Below are 22,401 nucleotides of genomic sequence, written 5' to 3' on the forward strand. Positions count from 1 at the left end.
ATCTTAAAACTACTAGTTTAACAAAAGAGTAGCAAGAAGGTAATAAACACAATACGGTTACCACACCAATCAATAACTATTACATTCTCAGTTACACACAGGTCTGGACGGGCCCTTTCAGCCCTGTTCCTTGTTGCGATGTGGATAAAAAATGCCAGCTTTTGTCGGAGCTCTGACAGCAGCACCGGTATCCCAACAGCAGGGGATAATCAATCAACACCGTTGTCTGAGATTTGCTGAACAAACCCCATTAGTCTGTGCTCAAAGTATAAATCCATATCCTGGTGGGCTCCGCTGCCTGTTCTGCTGTCTTTCAGCATTTAAAAGAATTTTTGTCATATGGTTACAAAATCACGCCTTTTGATTGGTCTATTGATATATATTAAGACAAATTACAGCATTGGCCCTTTTATAACTGGCCCTGTCACAAGGCCACTCTGACTATTATATACAGTCTGAGTTGCTTCTCTGAAGACTGATGTCAAGAGATGGCGCATTTCTTCAGTGACACATGGACAGGCCGTTTTTGGTACAGCATTGATTCATATCCACCAGGACTGGCTTTGAGCTCAGTTCTGGGTATGTTCAACTATTTGGCAATTTCAAAAGCTTTCAGGTGGATAATGACGAAGGTAATGGGCATTCTTTAGTACCATTTTTCAGTCGCATGCTGTATTCACACACTGCCCTTTCGAACTAAACAATTTGAGGTGTCAATTTTTCTCAGACTGTTACTATTTTGTAAGACCCAAAAGTAACGTAGGGCTCACCGTCTGACATCTAATGACATTACATTTCTTCGCCTCTTGATGTTTGATGACGTCTGCCTCACTGGTCATTGGCAAATCATGGGATAGGATTGGGATTTACATGTGCTAAAGGGAAAACCAGCTCCAGCAACGTGTCTTTTGACTTTACTTGAACCATCATTGATTATTCAAACATCAACTTTGGCAGTTCTTGGGACTTCTTAGCTGGGTGAGGTTGTAATACACTGCTGGGCCTGTTTTACTTTTTCATCTGTCTGTGCATTTGTTTGCCTCTATGTAACTGTGGCAGAGCTCCCAAGGTCCATGTTAAAAGGGGGCATGACCGCCCACTGTTCTGCTAAGAGAGACTTCATTACCAAGCTAATGAACAGCGCTAATCTGCAGAGAACAGACTCACTGTCTCTATCATCATTCAGATGTGATGGAACTGCTGCAAGTCTTGCTGAGCAGATAGGATTCATTCGTGCCGCCTCCTGCATACTGAGCACACAGTATGTTTAAGAATGCAGATGGAGATGTGTCTACATACATACTTAAAATCTATAATTGTGAAAACCAAAGGATTGTTCGAGGGAAAGCACATGAAAGTGAGCTGTGAGTGTTTAGCACAATGTTACTAATTTACACTGCCCTGCTAAATAAAGGATTACAAATATGCAAAATGAAACTACAGGCAAGATTTTTTTGGGAAAAGTCACATTCTCTTTGCATACTCTGCTGGGCTCCCCATTACTTAAAGAAAGCACAGTCTGATTGCATGATGTAATGCCCGCTTGATCTTGGTTCAGATCCTGTTCCTCTTGCCTGGAGACATACTACTATGTGTGCCAGCTAAACAAGGCCTGGTCATGTACGAACTGCCATTGCCACAGCCATGAACAGGAGAATAAATCAGTGAATCTTTAATGAACCATATTATCTGTCTTCCCTGCAGCTATGAGAGCCTCTTCTGTGGTACATTTTGTGGCGTGACTATGGCTTATTAACTGTATTAGCCCGGGAACGCTTACACTGCTCCTTCCAAAGAAGCTATTCATTTGTAGATTGTTCATTAACGTATTATGCTCTAAAATACCCACAGTGGCACATTAGACCACTGTCTATCCATTATCAGAAGAGGGGGGAGACTCCAAAAATCTGCGCATCAAAAGGTAGAACAGTACTTTATTTGTCTGTCTGCTTCAATGAGTCTGAGTCTGAGTCACTGGCAGAGTAGGCACAGTTTGTTCTTATCTGGTTTTCGGTGCAGATTCGCAAAAAAAAAAAAAACAAGGAGGCAAATCAGAGTAATAGAAATTGGAGATATAGAAGAATGTAGAGGTTTGCGTGTAGTTTTCATAAAATCTTAAAAGTTTGGAATGGAACTTGGTGGAAAACAATAAATAATGTTCCCACCGGTACAACGTTTGCATTCGAATATAAAAGCTGTTATAGCGTTTAAGCTGCTGTTGAGGCAGTCAGTCTGGTAAGGGTGTGAGAAGTCATAAAAACAAAACAAAAAAAAAAATAAACGAGGGGGGAAGCAGGTTATCCATCTCAGAGGAGAAGAAGTAAATGCATGGATAAACATTTCCTGTGATTGAGCCGCGGGGATGTGCAGCGAAAAACTGTGAATCGTACAGCCATGAAAGTACAATTCTCCTTTGGTAACAAACACCATCTGTCAGGAACACTGGTGAGCTTATGAAGAAAGCGAAGACACCCCTCTGCTTTTTTTCACACTCTCCATAGTTCAGTGGTTAAGCCTGTCTAACATGAAGCCACTGGCAATGATTGTTTTGTTTTGCCATCCTGTCGAAGAACATAATTATCTAAATATGACAAGATTGAAAGATTCAGAAGTAGATTATTGTGCGTCTCGTCTCTCCTCGCATACCCCTCAAAGAAGTAGAAACAGCTGGCTGTGTGTTCCGTGTTGGTGTGTGAGAGTGCAAACTTGATCCCGAGGGATGTGAAATCTGAATGCTATTTCAAATCTAGACCTGCTAGTTTGGGATTTTTTTTTTTTTTTTCCCCCCTTGCAAATTGTGGATTTTGCGTTACATTTAATAACACCTCACACACACACATTTTTTTATGGAAAGGTGGGTCTATATGGCACAAGAAGGTCCCAATCAGCAGGTTTTGAATCTAAGTCTGAAGGGCAGCAGAGCAAAATCTATTCTCCCCATCCATCAATGCCCACAGTTTCACTCTCTCTCTCTCACACACACACACACACACATACAGTTTTTATGAATATTTTGCTATCCGCAGCTGTATTCTTGTGTAGGCCTCTGTATTAATGTCGTAAAGACAATATGTGTGTGATACGTCTTTGAGTCTGACCTTGAGACAATGGTTCATCTCAGACATTTCAGCCTAATAAGGTTATTGGGTTGTTGTTGTGTTTGTACCTGAATGTCAAAGGCACAGAGAGAGAACTTCTCCCTAAAGCCTATAAGGCCATAAAGGTGTGCAGCAGCTGTTCGCCCTGGCAAGGAAAGCACATTCCTGACATGAATGGCTGCTTGGGCAGGATACGGTCAACCTACACTGGTGTTAGTAGGATTACACTGGATCGACCCCAAGCCCACTACAGCCTGCTGTTGCCCTGGAACCAGCACGCACCTGCCTTTCATGTCAGAAAACTTGCAAGAAGATGAGAAGAGTGGAGATTAAGGGTGAAGTGCAGCAAGTTAGAGGACTCAAGGTCATAGCTAAAGGTGAAGAGGAGGGAAAAGGGTCTGAGACAGTGAAAACAATGGCGGGGTAATGCCATAAAGCTGTCTGATTTGAGGTTACTGTACAAGAGGAACAGAGGCATGGAAGCACAGCTAAATGAGAATAAAAAAAAAGGCAGAGATTCAGAGGAGATGAATGCAACACAAACCTATGATTCAATCTACCGTGAGAGAGGACGGTTAGGAGGGTGGACGGGGGATTTGGTGCTTGTATGCCCTGGCAGGCTTGACAGAACCAATCCAACCCTCAATCTTCCCATCCTAGGTCCTGGACTAGATGGGGCCCCTTGGAACTGGCGTGCATCGAAGCTGGCTGGCCAGCAGATGTAGTGGCTGCGTCCCGGTGCGGATATTACCAGTATGACTGCCATTTCCCTTAGCCTTTCATCTGGAGCTCAGGGGGCTGAGAGAGAGTTCCGCGGGGCAGAGTAGGGTTGTAGAAGAAGGAACAAGAGGATCAGAGATGGCTTTGGCTGGGCAGGAAGATGGTCTGGTTTGCGGATAGATGTGGGAGGAGTGCGTCATATTTTCTGTCAGATATGCAGAGTCATCTGTTTGTTGTATCTGACACTGAATATCACTGCATAATTTTCTCAAAACTTGGCTTGATACAACCTATGAATTATTTTGCAAAGTGTCAACATCTTTTCTGTGAAATAAATATGGAAAGTACGCTTCAACAAGAACAATCAAGGGAAATCCCTCAAGCTAATATGTACTCAAACCCATTTGCCAGCAATTAAAACTAGCTAACAACATGTCTGTGTTTTATTCACCACATCACTATCACATATTTTTTTATTTGTGATCAACTGTCCGCCATTTCCTGCTGTCTTCAACAATCCCTTTTACACAATCTTCCACCTTTCCTTTCAGTGGGGTTCTTTTCCTCCTTTGCCTGGCACATTCTGCCCTGTGGTTTTTATAGCACTTTGAGAGCATATTAGCCTGAAAGGCTCCCTAGGCGCATGGTCATCAGAGGAAAATGGTTCTCATTAGCCAGCATCATCATTTCCTTTCTAAGCAGTATCTGTAAGGCCTTTATGATTGAGCCTCTCCAGCACACCTTTGGGAGCCTGGTTGGGAAACACCAAGACACTCTGTTGCGGCAACAGGTTATAAACCAAAGGAAGTGGTGGAGGTTGCTACCCATGGACATGAGTGAAAATGCTGCATAGAATTCTGCGTTTTTCTGTGGTTGCTATGAAGTTTACCAGCAGAAGAACATGGAATGTGCTCTGATAGCATAGCCACATTAAAGTCTTGATTGCAGTACCATGAGGGGAACTCTTATTCACTAATATAATAAGAAACCTTTACAACATGTACAGGTTTCCAAGCAGTCAATGGCATTTTAAAGATGGTGTCCACACTCATAAAATGTTCTTTATTGAAAGCTGTAAATTCAGTAGATATAATTTTCAGGTGTACATAACAGCCCGGTGCACCGTCCTTTCCCTTTGCTTACAAGTCAGGCTTGGATATAGCTTCTGGGTTGTCATTAGGACCAAATTTGCTCAGTGCTCAGTGAATTTATTGAAATATTTTGTTGCTGGCTGCACAAGCTAACAGACAGACCTACAGCTGACTTTGTGACAGTGCTAGTTTATTTCCTCTGCCTTATTAATGACACCACTCGGGCTCCTGCGCTGGGGGTTGCGACGCAGGTTAGATGGGGCGGGGATGACACGAGTGACCCCCTTGACAATGTTCCCTCGCCTGGAGCCCAACCCTGGCTACGAACACAAAAACTGGCATCCCTGCTGTAACACAACACTGAGCAAATAAAGGCAGACATTCCACTGATATTGAAAAATACAGTAGAAGGATAAGCAGGGATGAGTATGATCCTCTTTGTCTCATCTCAGCGCGGTATGCAGGGGGAAATACAAACTAGGTGAGGGGAGAAGGAAAGAAAGCATGGAGGAGTCGGGTTGGGATTTTCCCACTGGGGAGACAGAAAGGTAATCCTATCTCAGACTGGAAAGATGCAAACTTTAGTTTTAAAGCAAAACTACGGTCAGAGTATCTGTTTTAGATGGCAGATGCGCATTAGCATTGCATGAGTGGTCAGATAATGGAGGCTGGTAGCAATGAGCCCAGTTTTGTATCGACTACCTGCAGTGTGAGAGTGTGTGTGCAGGCTTTGTATGTGTGTGTGCGTCACAAAGACACGCATGCAAGACAAGTCACCTCATTAAAGGCCAATCCCACTGACCAGTGGTGAGAGTGACAAAGCCCTTCTCCCTTATCCATAACTAATGTGACAATTAGAGCTGAACCTGGAACAGACTGTCGGGCCTTAGGGCTGGGAGGGGGTCGAACTCTCACTTTAGCTGATTACAGATCCGATATGAAGGCCCGGTGACAGCGCACACAGCTCGAAGTAATTTGATTCTAAAACTGCAGTCAGTTATGCAACCAAGAGTTTACATCAAAGTATTTGACTCGCCCCCACAAAATCAAACATTTATAACATCATAGCACAATGGGCTTTTTTTTTTTTTTTTCATACCCACACAGAATTCAGGCAACACTTTGAAGTTGAGAAGGCAAGTATCACTTAGATGGGTTTAATTCAGAGGAGGCCGGTCACATGAAGCAACACAAGGCTGCATTCTATTCTCTGCATTTTGCTTTTATGTCTGCAGTGCTGCCGCTTCTTTGTGTCACCGAGCAGGTTGCACGCTAATGACAGTTTATGCATACCAAGGCTTCTTTTCTTGCATCTCACAGCTCTTCGTGTCACTTGAACATTAGTAGCAAATGTTGAATATGCAGTCACGTCCGTACGTTTTTGAACGTTGCAATGAATCTGAAATGAGGGCAGTTAAGATGTGATTGAAGTGTAGACTTTTAGCTTAAATCCAAGGGGTCCAGCCAAAATATTGCATTTAGGAATTACAGACATTTTCTGTATCGTGCCTCCGTTTTCACAGGCTTAAAAGTAATTGGACAATTAACTGATAAGCAGTTTCATAGACAGGTGCTGCTGAATTTGCATGTTCATGGAAAGAGGCGTTTATGCAAGTAAAGGAGGCCATTAATAGGCTGAAATAAACTGAACAGACTTATCAGAAAGATGGTAAAACCTGAAGGAGTGACCAAATCAACTAGTTGCTTCAGTCTTAAAAAGAAGGAATTTCTGTGCGAGTTCAGCAACACCAAAGGGCCTGGAAGACCACTGAAGACAACTAAAATAGACGACGGCAGAATTCTTTCCTCGGCGATGAAAAGCCTCTTTCCACCATCTAACTAAGCAAAGAACACAAACCACTGGTGATGCTTAAGAACAGAAAGTTCAGATTAAAGTTGAAATATTAGCTAGTTCTGGAACAAGATTCTTTTGACAGACAAAACCAAGTTTAACTTGTACCAGAAGGATGGGAAGGGAAAAGGAAGGGCTCATGATTCAAAGCATACCACATAATCCGTCAGACACGGTGGGGACAGTGTCATTGCATCGGCATGTATGGCTGCCAGTGGAACGGGGTTGCTGGTATGTATCTGTGATCAGACTGCTAATAGAAGTAGTGGGATAAATTATGAAGTGTACAGAGCTATATCTCCTGCTCAGATTCAGGCAAAGTCTGCAGAACTGATAGGAGGGTTCTGCACAGCACGGATGGATAATGGCCCAAAACATACCACAAAAAAAAGCTACCCAAGAGCTTCTTATGTTAGGATTCAGGAAAGAGTGAACACAGACGCAGCACACGGACTCAGGGGAATGTTTGAAAGGCTTATTGCGAAACTTAAGTTTTTAAAGGTGAATGAAGGCTGATGGAGGGCAGGGAGCTGGAGAGCACTGAAGGCTGGAAGCAGCCAGAGCAGAGTGAACAGTCTTTGGGGAGAAGTGAGTTAATGATCCAGCGGCTGAGCTGGCGGGAGCGGGGCGAGGGGGGGGAATAGAGCCTGGAATGGCGGCGAAGAGTGAGCAGGCAGGCTGGGACTTGGAGGTGAGTGTGGTCAGTGGAGAGGGTGAGCAGGCTGACTGTGGGCTTGGAAGCGAGCGTGGCTGAAGACGGGAATGGACAGGCAGGCAGATGGGTGGGTTGGTCATGTGGGCTGGCAGGCAAGAGTGAATCTGAGGCACAGGGAAAAGTACTGTTAGCAAAGGAAAAACGTGAATAACTAAGCACAGAACTAGAATGCAAGGCCTGAGAACACTGGACGGAACAATATGGTGAGGACTGAATGGGAGGCAGGGGAAGGTATTCTTTAGAAACCTATGAGGTAATGGAGGCACAGGTGTGCAAGCGGCAGATTGCCCAGGACAGGGAAGAATGGTCATGCCCACAAACACACAAGCAAACAGTGAGACAAACGTGGAACCACTGGAGTTATGAAGAAAAGGGAAAATGGAAACGCTGGGGAAAACACAGGAGTCATTGCAGAGACCATGATATGCTCAGGCAAAGAAATTTTGCATGCTTCTCACTTGCTGGAGACAAAACTGAAAGGCATAAAGACCCACAAACAAGTAGCAACTGAATGCACCTGCAGTAGAGGCCTGAGCAAGCACCTCAAAGGATTAAATTGTGTATTTGGTCATGTCCATGGGTTTCAGTCACTGACTGAAAAGGATTTGCATCCAAGTATTAAAAATAATCCTTGTATTTATAGCTATGTTAGTTTGTCCAATTATTTTGCGCTTGTGAAAACGGTGTGACTATGTTAAAAATACAAAAAAATTCAAATGTAATTCTCGAAAAGCAGTGTTTTTGTTAAACCCCTCAAATTAAAGCTGAAAGAATGCACTTCAGTCACATCATGATTGCTTCATTTCAAATCCATTGTGGTGGTGGACAGAGACAAAATGACAAAAACTGTGTCGCTGTTTAAAAACGTATTGACCCCACTGTATTAAATTCATCAGGCAAGAGGATACACTCTGTGTGAGAGATTAAAGAAAATTTTTCACAGCCAATATTTTTGATTTTAATTAATGAACATCAATCATGACTCCTTTGCTATTCAGCTGGTTGAGCCTCGGGTTCTGGTGTTGTGCGTTCTGGCTTAGCAGCAAGGCTCACTGAGACGCTTAAACAGAACAGAAGCATAGTCGGTGTCGTTAGTAACGTCTATGCTATGCAAACAAGTCAAAATGTGTGTCATGAAAAGGCTCTGTCACAGAGGGAGGAGCAGGTGAGATCCTTCATCTCAAGTCTTCTGTACCAAATGGCTGTTTCCAGTCAGGGGAAATGTTGTCAGAAGACACACACTGACAGCGTCTCTTGTGCGACACCTGATGTGCACTTCCTCTCCACTATAATGGATGGTGATGAAGTGTGTGCATGCATGTGTGTGAGAGTGAAAGAGAGAGCTTGAGAATATGAATGCGAGTTTATTTCTGCATCCTTCACGCTCGTCTGTCTACAAGGACAACCAGACACCTGCCAATGCAATGAGGCATCTGGTGTTTGAAGTGCTCGCAGGTGCGCTGTGTGTTCCGCGCGTCATGTGTGTGAATGGCGATGTGAATGTGCGTCTTTGTCTGAGATAGAGGAGTTGTGCTGGGCCTTTAACCTCCCTCTTAGACAGAATATGCTTTTTTTCTTAACATTCCACTTCATCTCGAGAATCTGTCGCTTTGACTGGTGGAGGTCACTGTCCTCCCAGGGCCCCATGTGCCGATTTGTTTCTGTGTACATGTGTTTGTGTGTGTGTGCAAAGGGTGTAAATTTTAATCTTGCCAAGGAGCTTAATAGCTTCAGACTGCCAAGAATTGCACTGGACAGATTCCTTTGCATCAATTCCTGCTCTGGAGTTGCCATGCTGCCATGCCCGTTGCTAGGTTAGCTGTAGGCTAAGATGTGTACCCCACTGGTGCCCCAGTATTTTGGACCCTTTAGCCCCTCGAGTGTCCTGCCTTAGACCTCGTACCAGTCCTAGTTAGTTATACAGGTTGCCTGTGAACCAGAGGGACTGTTCTCAGAGATGTGTGTGTGTGTACGTCAGTGTGTTACTCGGAAAAACAGAATAGGGAGATTAGTTTGATGGGGTGAGGAGCCCCTGCCTGACATGCCACATAAAGAGTGAGTCGTGGACAAAAAAAAAAGCACAAAGATGGACGGCCAGTAATGAACTGTGTGAATTCATCCTCCCCTCCTCTACACCCGCTACCGTTAGACCCTCTTTGTAAGACAGTGTGTGTGAAAAGAGATAAGAAAACGTTGTGTGAGGGCTTGGGAAGGTAAATGTCCGTGTGAGACAGTGAAAGAGAGGCCTTAAGAAACATAGTGACCCACACAGTTTTAGCATTCTGCTGCTGTAGCAAACAGTGTCAGGATACCCGTGATCCATAGCCACCAAGAGGAGCATCAGTCTTTTATTGGTGTCCAGGGGTCTGATTGGAGGCAGACTGATAGCTCATAGCAATGCCGGCTTTTCCCAAGAATAGAAAAGACTTGTACATACCACTCGGTGTGTAAGGGGCTTGGCATACAAGCAATGAAGCTGTGTTAACAACAGTGTTGCAGCCAAGGAGTAATAATTGTCTTTGAATGGATGTGTGCCTTAAGGGGTAACTTAAATGATATGTAGGCATGTGTGAAAAATGTCCTTTGAAAACTGTTGACTTTTCCAACATATTTGAACCAAAAAAAAAAAACACACTTGATCTTCTTTGAAAGAGTGCCAACAGATAGAGGTGATATGCTTGTAAAACACCAAAAGGGAAATTAGCTATTTCCATCTTTTATTCAACAAAAAAAAGCATCAATAGATGAAATAGTCCACTTGTGTAAAAGTCTCAGTAGCTGGTATTGGACCCTTAAGCAGAAATAACGTTTTGTAGGCATTTTGCTTAATTGTCCACCGTTCTCTGACATGAGCTTGCTGAAACTTTTAGCTACTCTTCCATGCAAAATTCCTTTAGTTGCAAGATGTTTGAGGGCTTTCTTGCAGTTTAGTGCCTGTTTCAAACCGCCCCGTGACATTTCAACGGGATACAAACATGGACTATTTTCTTTCTTGACTAGCCCTTTCAATAAACCCTCCATTTTTTTCCCTTGTGAGTCATCTCATGCTGAATTTGTGGTGTGTTTAGGCTCATTATCCACTTGGGGTTCATCTCATTTCAGCATTTTCCCTGAGGTTTCCACCAAAGGGATCAATAAAGTTCTATTCTATTCTATTCTATCTTAAAATTTTGAACAGATGGCCCCATTTTATCTTCAAGCACGCTTTGATATGACGCAAAATTCATAGTAGAATCAATGACTGCAAGCGACCCAGTCCCTGAGGTGCTAAAGCCGTCCCAAAAATCATAATACTTCTACCACCATGCTTCACAGGTGTTATGACATTCTCTTGTTAGCGTTGTTGGTCTCTCGCTCTTTCATTGTAGCCATACACATTTGCACAACAACAGTTGCAAGAGTTACCTGCAGAACCTGTGGTGAAATTTTCGGGTTCTTGCAGACTACTTTTTACATCAAAAATCTGCTCATGGGCTACATGTGCTAGACAAATTGGCCGTCATTTAAAATCACTTTCAGATTTGCCGGACTTATAAGTGTCCACAGCCTTTGTTTTTTTTTAAGGCCCTAGAGAGGTCTTTAGATCTTGACATGTGCTACCACACACTTCAGTAACAAAGACAGCACCAGACGCTATATGTCAGAGATTTAAATAGGACCCGTCACTCCTGGCTAAGGAGGTTCTAATCACCTAATCTGGAACTCCTGACTCTAGTTGTATGGATATGAAGGTGGGTGGAACTCTTTACTTACTTTTCCATGGAGCCTATCGGTTTTTTAAAGTATATTATAAATGACAACAAAACGTCAATTGTATGTGCTATTTGTCTGAGTATACCATGTTTATTTATGGGCAATGTTTTTTTTAAGAGGATCAAATGTTTGCCTTTTTAGATATGTTGACAAAATGTACAGTTTCTTTTGTATGTACCTATTTTCTCCAGTGACTGTGTCCGTATTGTAGAACTTAATACGGTTGAGCCCCTTAGGTGGCCCAGCAAACAGCTTATCTACCAAGCAGTATACAGTAAGCTGAGAAAAATAGCAGGGTAAAATCCACAGTTCTAAAACTTTAGAAATGTCTTTGGAATGAATAGCAAAAGGGCGACATGCTGGAGCATTGGTTTGCACCTCACAGCCTCACTGGGTCTGGGGTCTCTCTGTGTGGAGTTTGTATGTTCTACCTGTGCAGGGTGGGTTCTCACCGGGTTCTCCGGTTTCCTCCCACAGTCCAAAGACATTCTGGGGTAACTGGTGATTCTAAATTGTCTGTGGCTGTGAATGTGCTTGGTTGTCTGTCTCTAAGTGTAGCCCTGTGATAGACTGGTGACCTGTCCAGGTGTCCCCTGACTCCAGCACCCCCACGACCCTACAGAGGATTAAGTGATGTACAGATAATGGACGGATGGTTGAATACAAAAAGAAACTGGTGGAGCACTGTACCATTTCTACGGCTCTTCTCCCTCATCTCTTGGGGACCAGAGAGCCTCGTTGTCCTTTAAGGGAGAGATGGCAGGTACCAAATAACCAGCAAAGGTTACACACCAAGTCAGATCCGACGAGAATGCTCTGTCACCGTTAATGACAGAGACTAATGGTACAAATCATTTTTCCTCACTTCACTGCATTTGAAAAACGGCGAGCTGGCACCCACGCTTCGGAGACATAATGGCTATTGCAGAAAGGTCTTGTTTTACAGCAAATAAGGATTGATCTAGAAAATCAACAGTGTCATTATTTAGCCGCTTGGCAGGGCTGTTGGAGGAGAAAGAGAGGAACAGTTGAATAAACTGTGCTTCTCGTGTCTCTGATGCGTGCTCGCAAGTATTGAGCTCAAGCTAGAACCAAGTACATGTTATGAAGAGAGCCAACCAGCTAATCACGTTATTGTCTGGACTTTAGACAGCGCGTGTGTGTGTGCGTTCGTGTGTGTGTGTGTGCGCCCATGCACCACTAGCAGCGTAAATCTTTTTGCTTGTGTGCATACTTACATTTATGTGTCTGACTGTGCAAGTAGTAAAATCTGTGTCAGAGGTCGCCTCTGGTAATGAAACATCGCCATGAGGCACATCCAGTGGCCTTGTCAAAACCCAGACCCGTGAGCCGCTTTTACAGCCCCCCACCCCCCTGCATCCGCCTCCCATCAACTGCTTAGCAGGGAGAAGAGCTGCAAGGTCAAGAAAGGGTTGTGAGCCAAGAGCAAAGAAAACGGTGAGAATGAGCGAGAGGAGAAGCAAGTTGCTGACCCCCACCCACCTCTACCATACTCCCTCTTTGTGGCATAAATCAAACCTCCACCTTCTGACTGTCTTCATAATTGTCCAAGGAAGGCAGAGGACTGAAAACTCACACAGGCGCTTTAAAGGTCATTATACACAGATATTCTATTTACCATGTAGCTTCCTTGCAGGGTTAAGTTACGCTGTGAAACATCAGGTTGCACTGTAAATACATTTAGCCGCTATATCATAATGTTGTGTTGATTTTAATTCCGCGAAATAGAAAACAATTGAACACATTAATATATCATATATCGGTGTGGAAAAGCTGCCTTGTCACCTTCATATCAAGTAGTGCAACAGTTTGCTAATCCCCGGTACACTGTAGCACCATTCCTCGCTGGATTACAGCTCTGCAGCTATTGGTTGAGCAAGGCGTCCTATGCAGGCATGCACAACACACAAACACACACACAGGTAGCATACAAAACATATATATGTGGATGTGAGTTTCCAGGGTTAACACACTGGATTTGTCTCTTGGTAGATTCTTTGCCCCTATGGCCCCATTACCTCAGGTGTTCAGGTGTGCGAGTATTTGTGCATCCTAGTGTGTTGCGAGCATTCATGATGTCAGTCTGGTAGCCCACTATATGCATGACATGCTGATTAAAAGAGAGGCTAAATCTTATCAGTTGAAGACAGAAAGAGAATTGTTTGCCTTTTTCCTCTACATTGGTTTGAGGATTTAATCTGTGAGGCAGCCGTGGCTGTACGACTGGCAAACCGAAAGAAACCGAGAAGGAGAAGCAGCAGTAGAAAAATGACATGGTTGCCCAGAGAACCATCATGCAATTTTCTGTCCGTCAGACTTTTTTCCAAAGAACTGGTGGCCAAGTCATTTGTTATTCCTCCCACTCACCTTCCAACCTTTATTCCTCTGCTCCTCTCTCCCTCCCCTCACATCCCTCCTCCCTTTTGGCCAGAGCCTCAGGTCCACCCCTTCCTCAGTGCTTCGGCCCGGCTTGTTAGAAGCAGCTGTTGTTCCTCTTTGGCCAGTGGGAAATGGAGGCTCCTCCAAACACACAAGCTACCCATCTGGAGAGGCATTAGTGGCAGAGGACACTGTGAACTATTTCTCACACACTGGGCCAATGCAAAGGTCAACAAGTCTCTCAACTATATGTGTAGTTCCGAAGGTTGCGACCACACTTATTATACATCAGAGTGGAAGTTGACTGGTCAGATGTATGTTTTCTTTCTTCCTCTCAATGACCCAGTTTACCGCAAGCTTGAATGACAAATGAAAGCTACCGCAGCCTATTTTTTATGCTGGTCTCGGACACACACACACACACACATATATACACATTTACACACTGTCAGTGCTCCTCTGTGTCGCTGTTTGTTGCCTATTCTAAAACTTTTTTTTATATATTAAATCACATTTGTCTTTTGCTGATGGAGAACACATGTCATCGACTGTTGTTGTAATGGGAGACGCATGACGATGTGCCATCGCATAGCCTTCAAGTCGCCTGAGGTGATTGATTCCATCTGTCGTGATACGAGTGACGATGGAGATTCATCCTCCTCATATTGAAAAGCTGAACTAACTGTTTTCCTCCTCTAACCCTCTATGTCATCTTTTACTCCCTCCCACCCTGTGTTTTTCTGTCTCGCTTGTTCTCCCTTCTTTCCTCTCCCCCCTCCACCATATTTGGGGGATTTACACATGAGCCAGCTTATGAAGCACAGCTTATCTGCTAACATTGTCTCATTATGACAACAACATCACATTCCATTATCCTCCTTCCCTCCTGGTTTTTTTTTTTTTCTGTGTGCCTCAAGTTGTTGCTTGCTTTTAGGAACTTAAATATTCTCAAGTTTCTACCAATTCTATTGTTGTGCTATTACCACATTCTCACTATATATAACTATATAACATTTCTGCACTATGTCATGACATTATTTATTTCAGTATAGTGCTATTTTGTTTTGCTAGACCCATGTTTTTCTTAAATAATGTACGTTGTATCACAAATACTTTTCTTTCCAAATAGATGAGAAAGAATAGGAAATAGAACAAGCTGAAACTAAACTAACTCGTTTTCTTTGTTTTTTTCTTTTTTTTTTTTCTTTTGTCATCAACCTGAAAAAAGTTGTAGAATTTCTTCACATGTTGAGAACTTTTAAGCCAAATGAAATCCATCCATCCATCATCTATACACCTCTTAATCCTCACTAGGGTCGCGGGGGGCTGGAGTCTATCCCAGCTGACTTAGGGTGAAGGCAGGGGACACCCTGGACAGGTCACCAGTCTATCACAGGGCCACACTTAGAGACAGACAACCAAGCACACTCACATTCACACCTACGGACAATTTAGAATCACCAACTAACCTCAACATGTTTTTGGACCTTGTGGGAGGAAACTGGAGAACCCGGAGAGAACCCACACTGCACGGGGAGAACATGCAAACTCCACGCAGAAAGATCCCGGTGCCCCCACCGGGACGCAAACCGGCAACCTTCTTGCTGCGGGGCAACAGTGCACCACCTTGCAGCCCGCCAAATGAAATGCTAAAGATTTTTTTAATGCTAAAACAGATAAATACGGAACTATGTATTACTGCATTTTAGTATAAAATTATAATATGAATAATGAAGGGAAAAAAAAGAAAATAAATTACAGTGCACCTGTCATGGCTGAGCTTAATTTTGGAGCACCTTTCGGTACCTTTTCTGTACTTATTCCAGATGTTTCATCTGTTTTTGGAACTTCAAACTATTGCCAATTTGTGCTAACAATTACTTATTTTAAATCCATTTCTAAGAAAAACTGTCATTGTTTCAGACGTCTTAAACAATTCAACTGCTACCATAAAACCGAGCAGCCAGTCTTTTTTTGGCCACTTATTTTAGGTCCAGGTCATACACATGCACATAAAGCAGAGCAGCCCTCGTGTACTTTTCCCTGCAGCACACCATGAAGGATGCTGGAACCCACTCTGATTAGGACGCACAATTATGCTCAGTCTGTCTGATAGCTCGGTCAAATGAGCTCAGAATGTTTTTTCTTTACTACTATTCCCAAAACGTCCCTGGTTAAAGGATTAGTTTAGTGGGTATCGACTCTCCTTGTAACTTTTATTGAACCCAATTTTCCTCTACTTCAAAGTTCACAAAGCAACACTGTGCATTCCTGAATACTTACCTTGTATGAAAAAAAAAAAAAAGACACTTTAACTAGTTGGCAGTGCTGTTCTCTGTGGTGTAATTGATTGTTTTGGCAAGGACCTGCTCCATTAATTAGCCAGTTGGTTAGCCTGCAGCAGAGCAGTATTGGTGTTGTGTTGGCCCATTCAGATGCTGTTTTCTGACATCTCCCTGATGAGATGCAGCCCATTTCCATTGAAACAATAACGGCAATCTGATTTGGGATAAATGATGTCTTTGTCTATTGTCTACTGGAACAACAAAAACCATTGGCACGGGAAACACTTTTCTCTCTAGAGCTCTGCCCGGCCCTATTCACACATGCATGCTTACAAGCCCAAGAGCCCAGAGCGGGATGGGTTGATGTGTAGTAGTTCTACTGAAGAGTGTATTTTTAGGAATACAAAGAAAGGAAGGATTCATAGTGAATGACAGCTTAAGAGGAGCAATAAATTTCTCTCTGTTATATTGTTGTAGAAGTGATTTAGTGGGGTTTTTAAAACTCCTCAGCGACGTGCTATAAATTTCTCGGTATTATATGGGTGTAATATCTGATAACTTATCACACACAGAGCTGTCAAGTTGTTTGACAGTCGAGTCATCGCAACAGGGAAGGCTGTAACTGTATTTAATTAGACACCTGAACTTTAGACACATCAGTTTATACTCGCAGCAGTTGGAATCACTGCAAATTTGGCCCCGTTTTTGTTGCTGTGACAGTTAAAAAAAACATTTTGACTTTAGGCTTTGGCACTGTCAGAACTCTGATAACGAGCAGACCCTCCTATCACAAAGCACACAGTCATATTATCCTTAACTCCTCGTCCCTATTTGTTTTTCTGTATCCGTCGGGATTCTTCTTCTTTATGCACTCGCACCAGGTTTTCAGAGCCTCTGAGTTCTGCCCGTGGATTAAAACTACATGTCTGATACTTGTAGTGTCTTAGTTATGCAGGTTAACTGGAATTTAATTCGTATCTGAGAACACCTGCTGTTCCGGGGGAGTTAATCTGCTTCTAATTCATTGATGTGCAGCGCTGGCCGGGGTTGGGTCAGACTGGGATCTATGAAGAGGAGCGGAAAGAAGGATGGGTAATGAGCAGCAGGAATCCATTTCCTTTTGATTTAAGACACACCAACACATTTTCACCACCCATCGAGGAAAGAGAGGAGCAGTGTGATGACTTATGGATAGACGCTGAGGAGAGCTGACATTTCAACAGATCTCAGCAGGAAAGTTTGAGTGTGTAACTTTACACATATGTTCGGAGGGGTGTGTTATAAAATGGGTCCTTATCGGAGCTCTGACCCATAAACAGTGGCTATAGTTCCCCGATGCAGTGGGTTTTACTCCTGCCCACGACCCTTTGCTGCAGGTCACTCCCCATTCTTCTCCCCACATTCCTGCCTATCTACTAAATAAAGGCAAAAAAAAAGGTCCTTATTATTATTCATAATTGATTGGTTATGGATGTCCACCGTGATTTGTCTATACAGATAGATGTGGGAGGTAAGTGTCCCTGTGGGCAGGAACAAAAAGCACAACATACAGCGACAGTAGTTTAATGTATGTAAGCGAAAATCTGAAAGTGAGCTGGTAGCTGAACGGCAACACAGCGCCGCTCTAAATGCATTTGTGAACATTTTAAAGCACTCTTGACAGTAAATTATGGGCGCTTTCAACTGAAACAGCCGCAGCTGCGCGTCTTCTGATGTACATATGAACTCGCTTTAGCTGCAACAGACATAATCGTACATAATTTCTATGTGTGATTGTTTTTGAAAAGCCTTGAAATGAGATGATGGGAACAGTGATTGGATGATGATGAGCCCCCTAATATACAGTTTTACAAGCCCAAAGGAACATTAAAGCAGATTACTATGATTACAGAGTGGAGAGTTAAATTATTTATCTGACTGTTTTTTCCTCTTCCCTTCTCTTGTCTGTCTGTCTATTTTTGCGTCTCACAGTACACACAGAAGTCTCCAGCGAAGGGAAGCCAATTGGGAGACAGCCTGGAGGTAGAAGCCCACAAGAAAACCCCTCTAAGCCCCCTTCGGTGAGGGTGATAGGGGGATCGCCGTCTGCCAGCTGGGCTCGACCCTGGAGCCTCGCGCTGCTCCTCTCTGGACTTTGCCTGCAGTGGATCCTGTTCTGATGCCAGCAGCAGCGTCTGTGAATCAACCCTCACCCATGCCCCTTTAGGAACCTACATGCACACAGACATTCATAGCATTTACATATCACAAATATAATCCTTACTCCTGTCCTCAGCCTACGCGGATGGACGGTAATGAAGGAACAGTACAAACGGAGAGCAGGGCAGGTCGTGGACTAGCGTTCTCGGAGACTGTAGATGGGAAAGGGGGCTAATGCAGGAACCTGTCGTCCTGCAGCATCACCAACGCGGGTGTTTGCACAAGCTGATTCCATGTACGCTCATCTATAAAGATAAAGCTTTCCACTACGTTTGGCATGTTTGCGTGTGCAGACGCAAATAAAGCCCCTCGCAGCTCCTCGCTTCACTCACACAAACACAGCCTTTGTGATTCAGAACGGGACTGCGCCTTTCTGATTTTACTTAAGAACACTTATAAACAAATCACTTACACGCATTTTACATACACCAGAACAGCTGTCTTCTTTTTTTTTCCTGCTGCTGGTTTTTACTTATCTGCTCGAGCTCCCAAACCTCATCACCGTTTGCCAGCCAGGCAGAAGAATTCAGCTCATTTGAAAACTCAGCTCATTTCTTTTTTGGAGGATTAAGGAATGCATGATAGACTGATAGATCAGTCCCAGGTGCCTGGCCCAGAACAGCAGATTTGATATACTCTAATGACTGTGTACCTTGGCAGGGATTAGAATGTAATGAGTTCACAGGTACAGCGCAGGCACACTTGCACGGCTGAACATATTGTGCAGATAAACTAGGTGTGTATAGTATGTAATTGTATATAGGCGGAAAGATTTTGAAAGGGAGCGTGTGAGGTTATGATCCTGAAAAAAAGCTCTTATCTGATGGAGCTTATTGGGTTTTTAATTCTTTTTTTTCTCTCTTTCTGTTAACTATGAATGGGCCTGTCTGCTCCATACTACACAGAAAACAATGCAAAAAAAAAAAAAAAAGAGTTTTAATGTCTGTCAAAAAAAAACTATAGCAGGAATGTTTATCATTTTTCCACCTCGAGGCCGTGACATAAATGGACAATTTTGGACATTTGAACAAAGTCTGTACATTGTTGATTTTACTAATGTTTATTGTGCATCCAGTTGTGTGTGTTTGCTCGTTGACTTGCACAATAATGCATGTGTAACAGACAAAGTTGTCGTGATAGAATTGGGTCCTTCTACAGAAAGCAGAAAATAACACAGATTCTAAAACCTTTTTCCATCATTTTTGTTCACTGATGGCACGACGTCAGGTTTTCTCTTCTAAACGATGGTTGAGGAAATCAAAAGGAAGGCTGTCAGATTCACAACCAATTTAACTCACACACACACACACACAGGAAAAAAAAATCATGTTAAAATGTTTGACAATGCTGCGTGCATCTATTGTTTCTTCTTGGATTTATCATGTATCGGACTAAAAAAACAAATCCCAAATAATAAGCTTGGATATGGAACAGTTAAAAAAGCTAAATCTTATGTGCTTTACATGATTCCGCATGAGGATGAAGTAAAAGGGAAACAGAGTCACTTCTACAGTAGCATCCACCGGTTTTTATTTCTCATATAAGGGAGGATGTTGTATCTGCTGGTACCAGCACAGTACCTGTGTGAATGAAAATGATGAATGTATGGTCAGCGCTACGCAGATGCAGTATAAAAGCTGACTGTGCCCTTACAGTACACAGTATCTAAGCTAAATAGGTCTATACACTACATGCATATACACACAGCTACACTTTAAAGCCCTGCAGTTAATGGAAAGATGACTACAAGATTCTGGCAGTTTAAATGTGCCACATTTTTTTGTGTTCTGTAACCATATTTGTTTGTTTTCCTCCACGTATGTTTTGTTCCAGACCAGCGTTCATTGCACCCACTGATCTCTTACAGTCCTATACCCTCGCATGTGTATAAATGTACATATTTTACATCACTTGCCATTTGTTTTGTGTCTCATTTTGTCTCTCTTTTTTTTTTTTTTGTGTGTGTCGGTATGATACAGAGTAGGTGAGCTCTATTAAAAGTGCTCTGCTCCTGCGCTCCCCTCCATATCCTCTCCTTAAGGAATACCAGTCGCAAACAATACAGATTTGCTCGGAAACAATATTTACTGAAGGCTGCAAACACCCCCGGCACGTCCACGCCGGTGTTTTCAGTTATTATTCCTGATTAGTTCTTCGGATTGTGTGTGTGCTTGTGCAGAACTTGCTTGATTGGCACTTCCTTTACTTTTATATTGTGCCTGTTAGGGCAGAACATCTGTTTGTTCTATCGGCGTGTTACGCAATTTCCAGAGTAGCTCCACCCCATCTTCAACTGAAATCTGGCTAATAAGTGCAAACACCTGTGTGCATGTGCAGTCTCTTTAATATTTCATCTTGGCACCTCTTACATTTCTCCCGTCCTCAATAAGGAATATTACATAAGTGATATAGCAACATTTGTCCCAAGTTGACACCTTGGGAAATGGACTGTTCATACTTTCTTTTCAGAGGTTTAGCTGGTAATATTATTCCGTCTGTGCGCAGAGGTAGAGTCAGCAGAGGGTTAACTTGCAGCCCCCAAAGACTGTGATCATACTTGCTCATGGTCAGCAGTGAGGAGGGTTGAGTTATGAGGGCATAGGCAGGGCAAGCTTGTCTCAGTCTGACCTTCTCTATTTGCATCTAGGAAGCCTTTTGCTAAACATATCAGTCTGTGTTTGCACCAGGAATAGAGGCAAGTGGGGGTGTGAGAGTGCACAAGACGTGAATAGGTTTGGCACCGGAAAGTCAGTCATGATGACAGGGCCATCAACTGTAACAGTTGACTCACTCCGCTGATGTGGCTGACCTGTTGGCCGGTCCAGAAGGGGAACTTTGCCTATTCATGGAGTTTAATTCTGCTGAATTTTGTCTTTGCTTTCTGCTGCAAGTTTAGCACCGCTGTTGGCCTGGCTCAGAAAACACAAGGCAAGCATGTGGTGCACAAAATCTGTCTTTAGAGATGATGTGCACAGTGCTGTATCCCACGCTGAGCTCAAATAATGTGAGGATATGGTTTAGATCAAGTGTATATCATGCGTTACTGCTTTTTCAGGAATTATTTTAGCATTGCTAACTATAGCCAGATTACTCACATGGACATGCAACGAGGCCGAAGCCAAACTATTTAGAAGTAATGTTTATAATTGGTCCTCAGAGTAACACTGGTCTCTTTTCCTCCGTGCAGTTATTATAAAAGCATTCGATGGCAATGTATCAGGCGACAGTGGCCCTCCAAGTCTCACCACACCTCCCACTGTTTTAGCCATCAGCCTGGGAGCACATAACTAATAGCACTTTCCTGGCAAAAGCACACAATGTCACAATGGGCAAAAAAAAAAAAAAAAAAATCATCACAGACACACACCAGTGATCTCATTCACACACCCTGTCTCACAGTTGTACAGTTCCAATTGCACGCACACTGTATTTGATCCTCGGAGTCTATTTCATGCTTGTTGCTGTGAGTGTCTTGCTGGCTGCAGAGCACAGAGCAGAGTACCCAGTCGGAGGATATTGTGCTGCTCCTTTGCCTGAGTTGTAATTGGGCTGTATTGGTCTGCCTGGCAAACCCAAAGCTGTCTGTCATCCTTAAATAATTTTCCACTGACTGATGAGGAAAGCCATGGATGGCTTTAAAATATGGACAATAATGGGAGCAAACTCAGAAACTGAAATTGAGTTACCCTGAAAATGACTTTGAACTCCTGCTTTTGTTCTTAAGCTAACTTTATAAAGGCAGTTTAATGTCTTTAAAAGGCAGTGCGGATGATTCAGTGTATTATACTGTAGGTATAGACACACGCGTTACAAGAAACGGTGTGGTCACCGGGTGTAACTGAGAGTTCAGGGGACCTGAGGTCACAGCTGCTCAGCTGTCTGTCTGGGCTATTTTGAACAGTAGCACACATCAGCGCTTCTGTCCCAATGGCTCGGCCAAGTCCACACCTAAACATCCTCACACGGTCACACACCAACCTTTGCTGCCTCAGTAATGAGCAGATCTCAGGCAAATTCACACAGTCGGAGATGAGCCGCAGTTACATCACACACTGTGAGCGGAGAGTTGAAATGTGCCAGTTCCTTTTCCAGCAGATGTTCCCTGAAGTCAGCCTGATTGTGCAATAGCAGGGTGACAGTGGAGCACCCCAACCCCCCCCACCCCCAGATTGTCTTACCTTTGCAGCAAGGGGATCAGAGTGACAAGCTGGAGCTGGATGGAGGAAGGAGGAAAGCACTGGAAATAGCTTTTCTAAGATGGACAATTGGGTGAGGCAGAGGGGAAACG

The 22,401-nt window shown here is 43.4% G+C and overlaps 1 protein-coding gene across 2 annotated transcripts in view; it reads left to right on the top strand.

Annotated features, from left to right (window-relative positions):
- The window catches only part of LOC103359185 (glypican-5-like), a 105,956-nt gene extending 85,933 nt beyond the window's left edge, over positions 1–20,023 (top strand). For both annotated transcript variants that reach the window (XM_008284416.1, XM_008284417.1), the window contains one exon: positions 17,886–20,023. In XM_008284416.1, the coding sequence (XP_008282638.1) occupies positions 17,886–18,073 (188 nt within the window). In that variant the 3' untranslated portion in view covers positions 18,074–20,023. The remainder of the gene's footprint in view (positions 1–17,885) is intronic.
- The last annotated feature ends 2,378 nt before the right edge of the window (positions 20,024–22,401 follow it).

Source organism: Stegastes partitus, unplaced genomic scaffold, assembly GCF_000690725.1.
Source record: "Stegastes partitus isolate 25-593 unplaced genomic scaffold, Stegastes_partitus-1.0.2 Scaffold358, whole genome shotgun sequence".
In the NCBI taxonomy this organism is placed as follows: Eukaryota; Metazoa; Chordata; class Actinopteri; family Pomacentridae; genus Stegastes; species Stegastes partitus.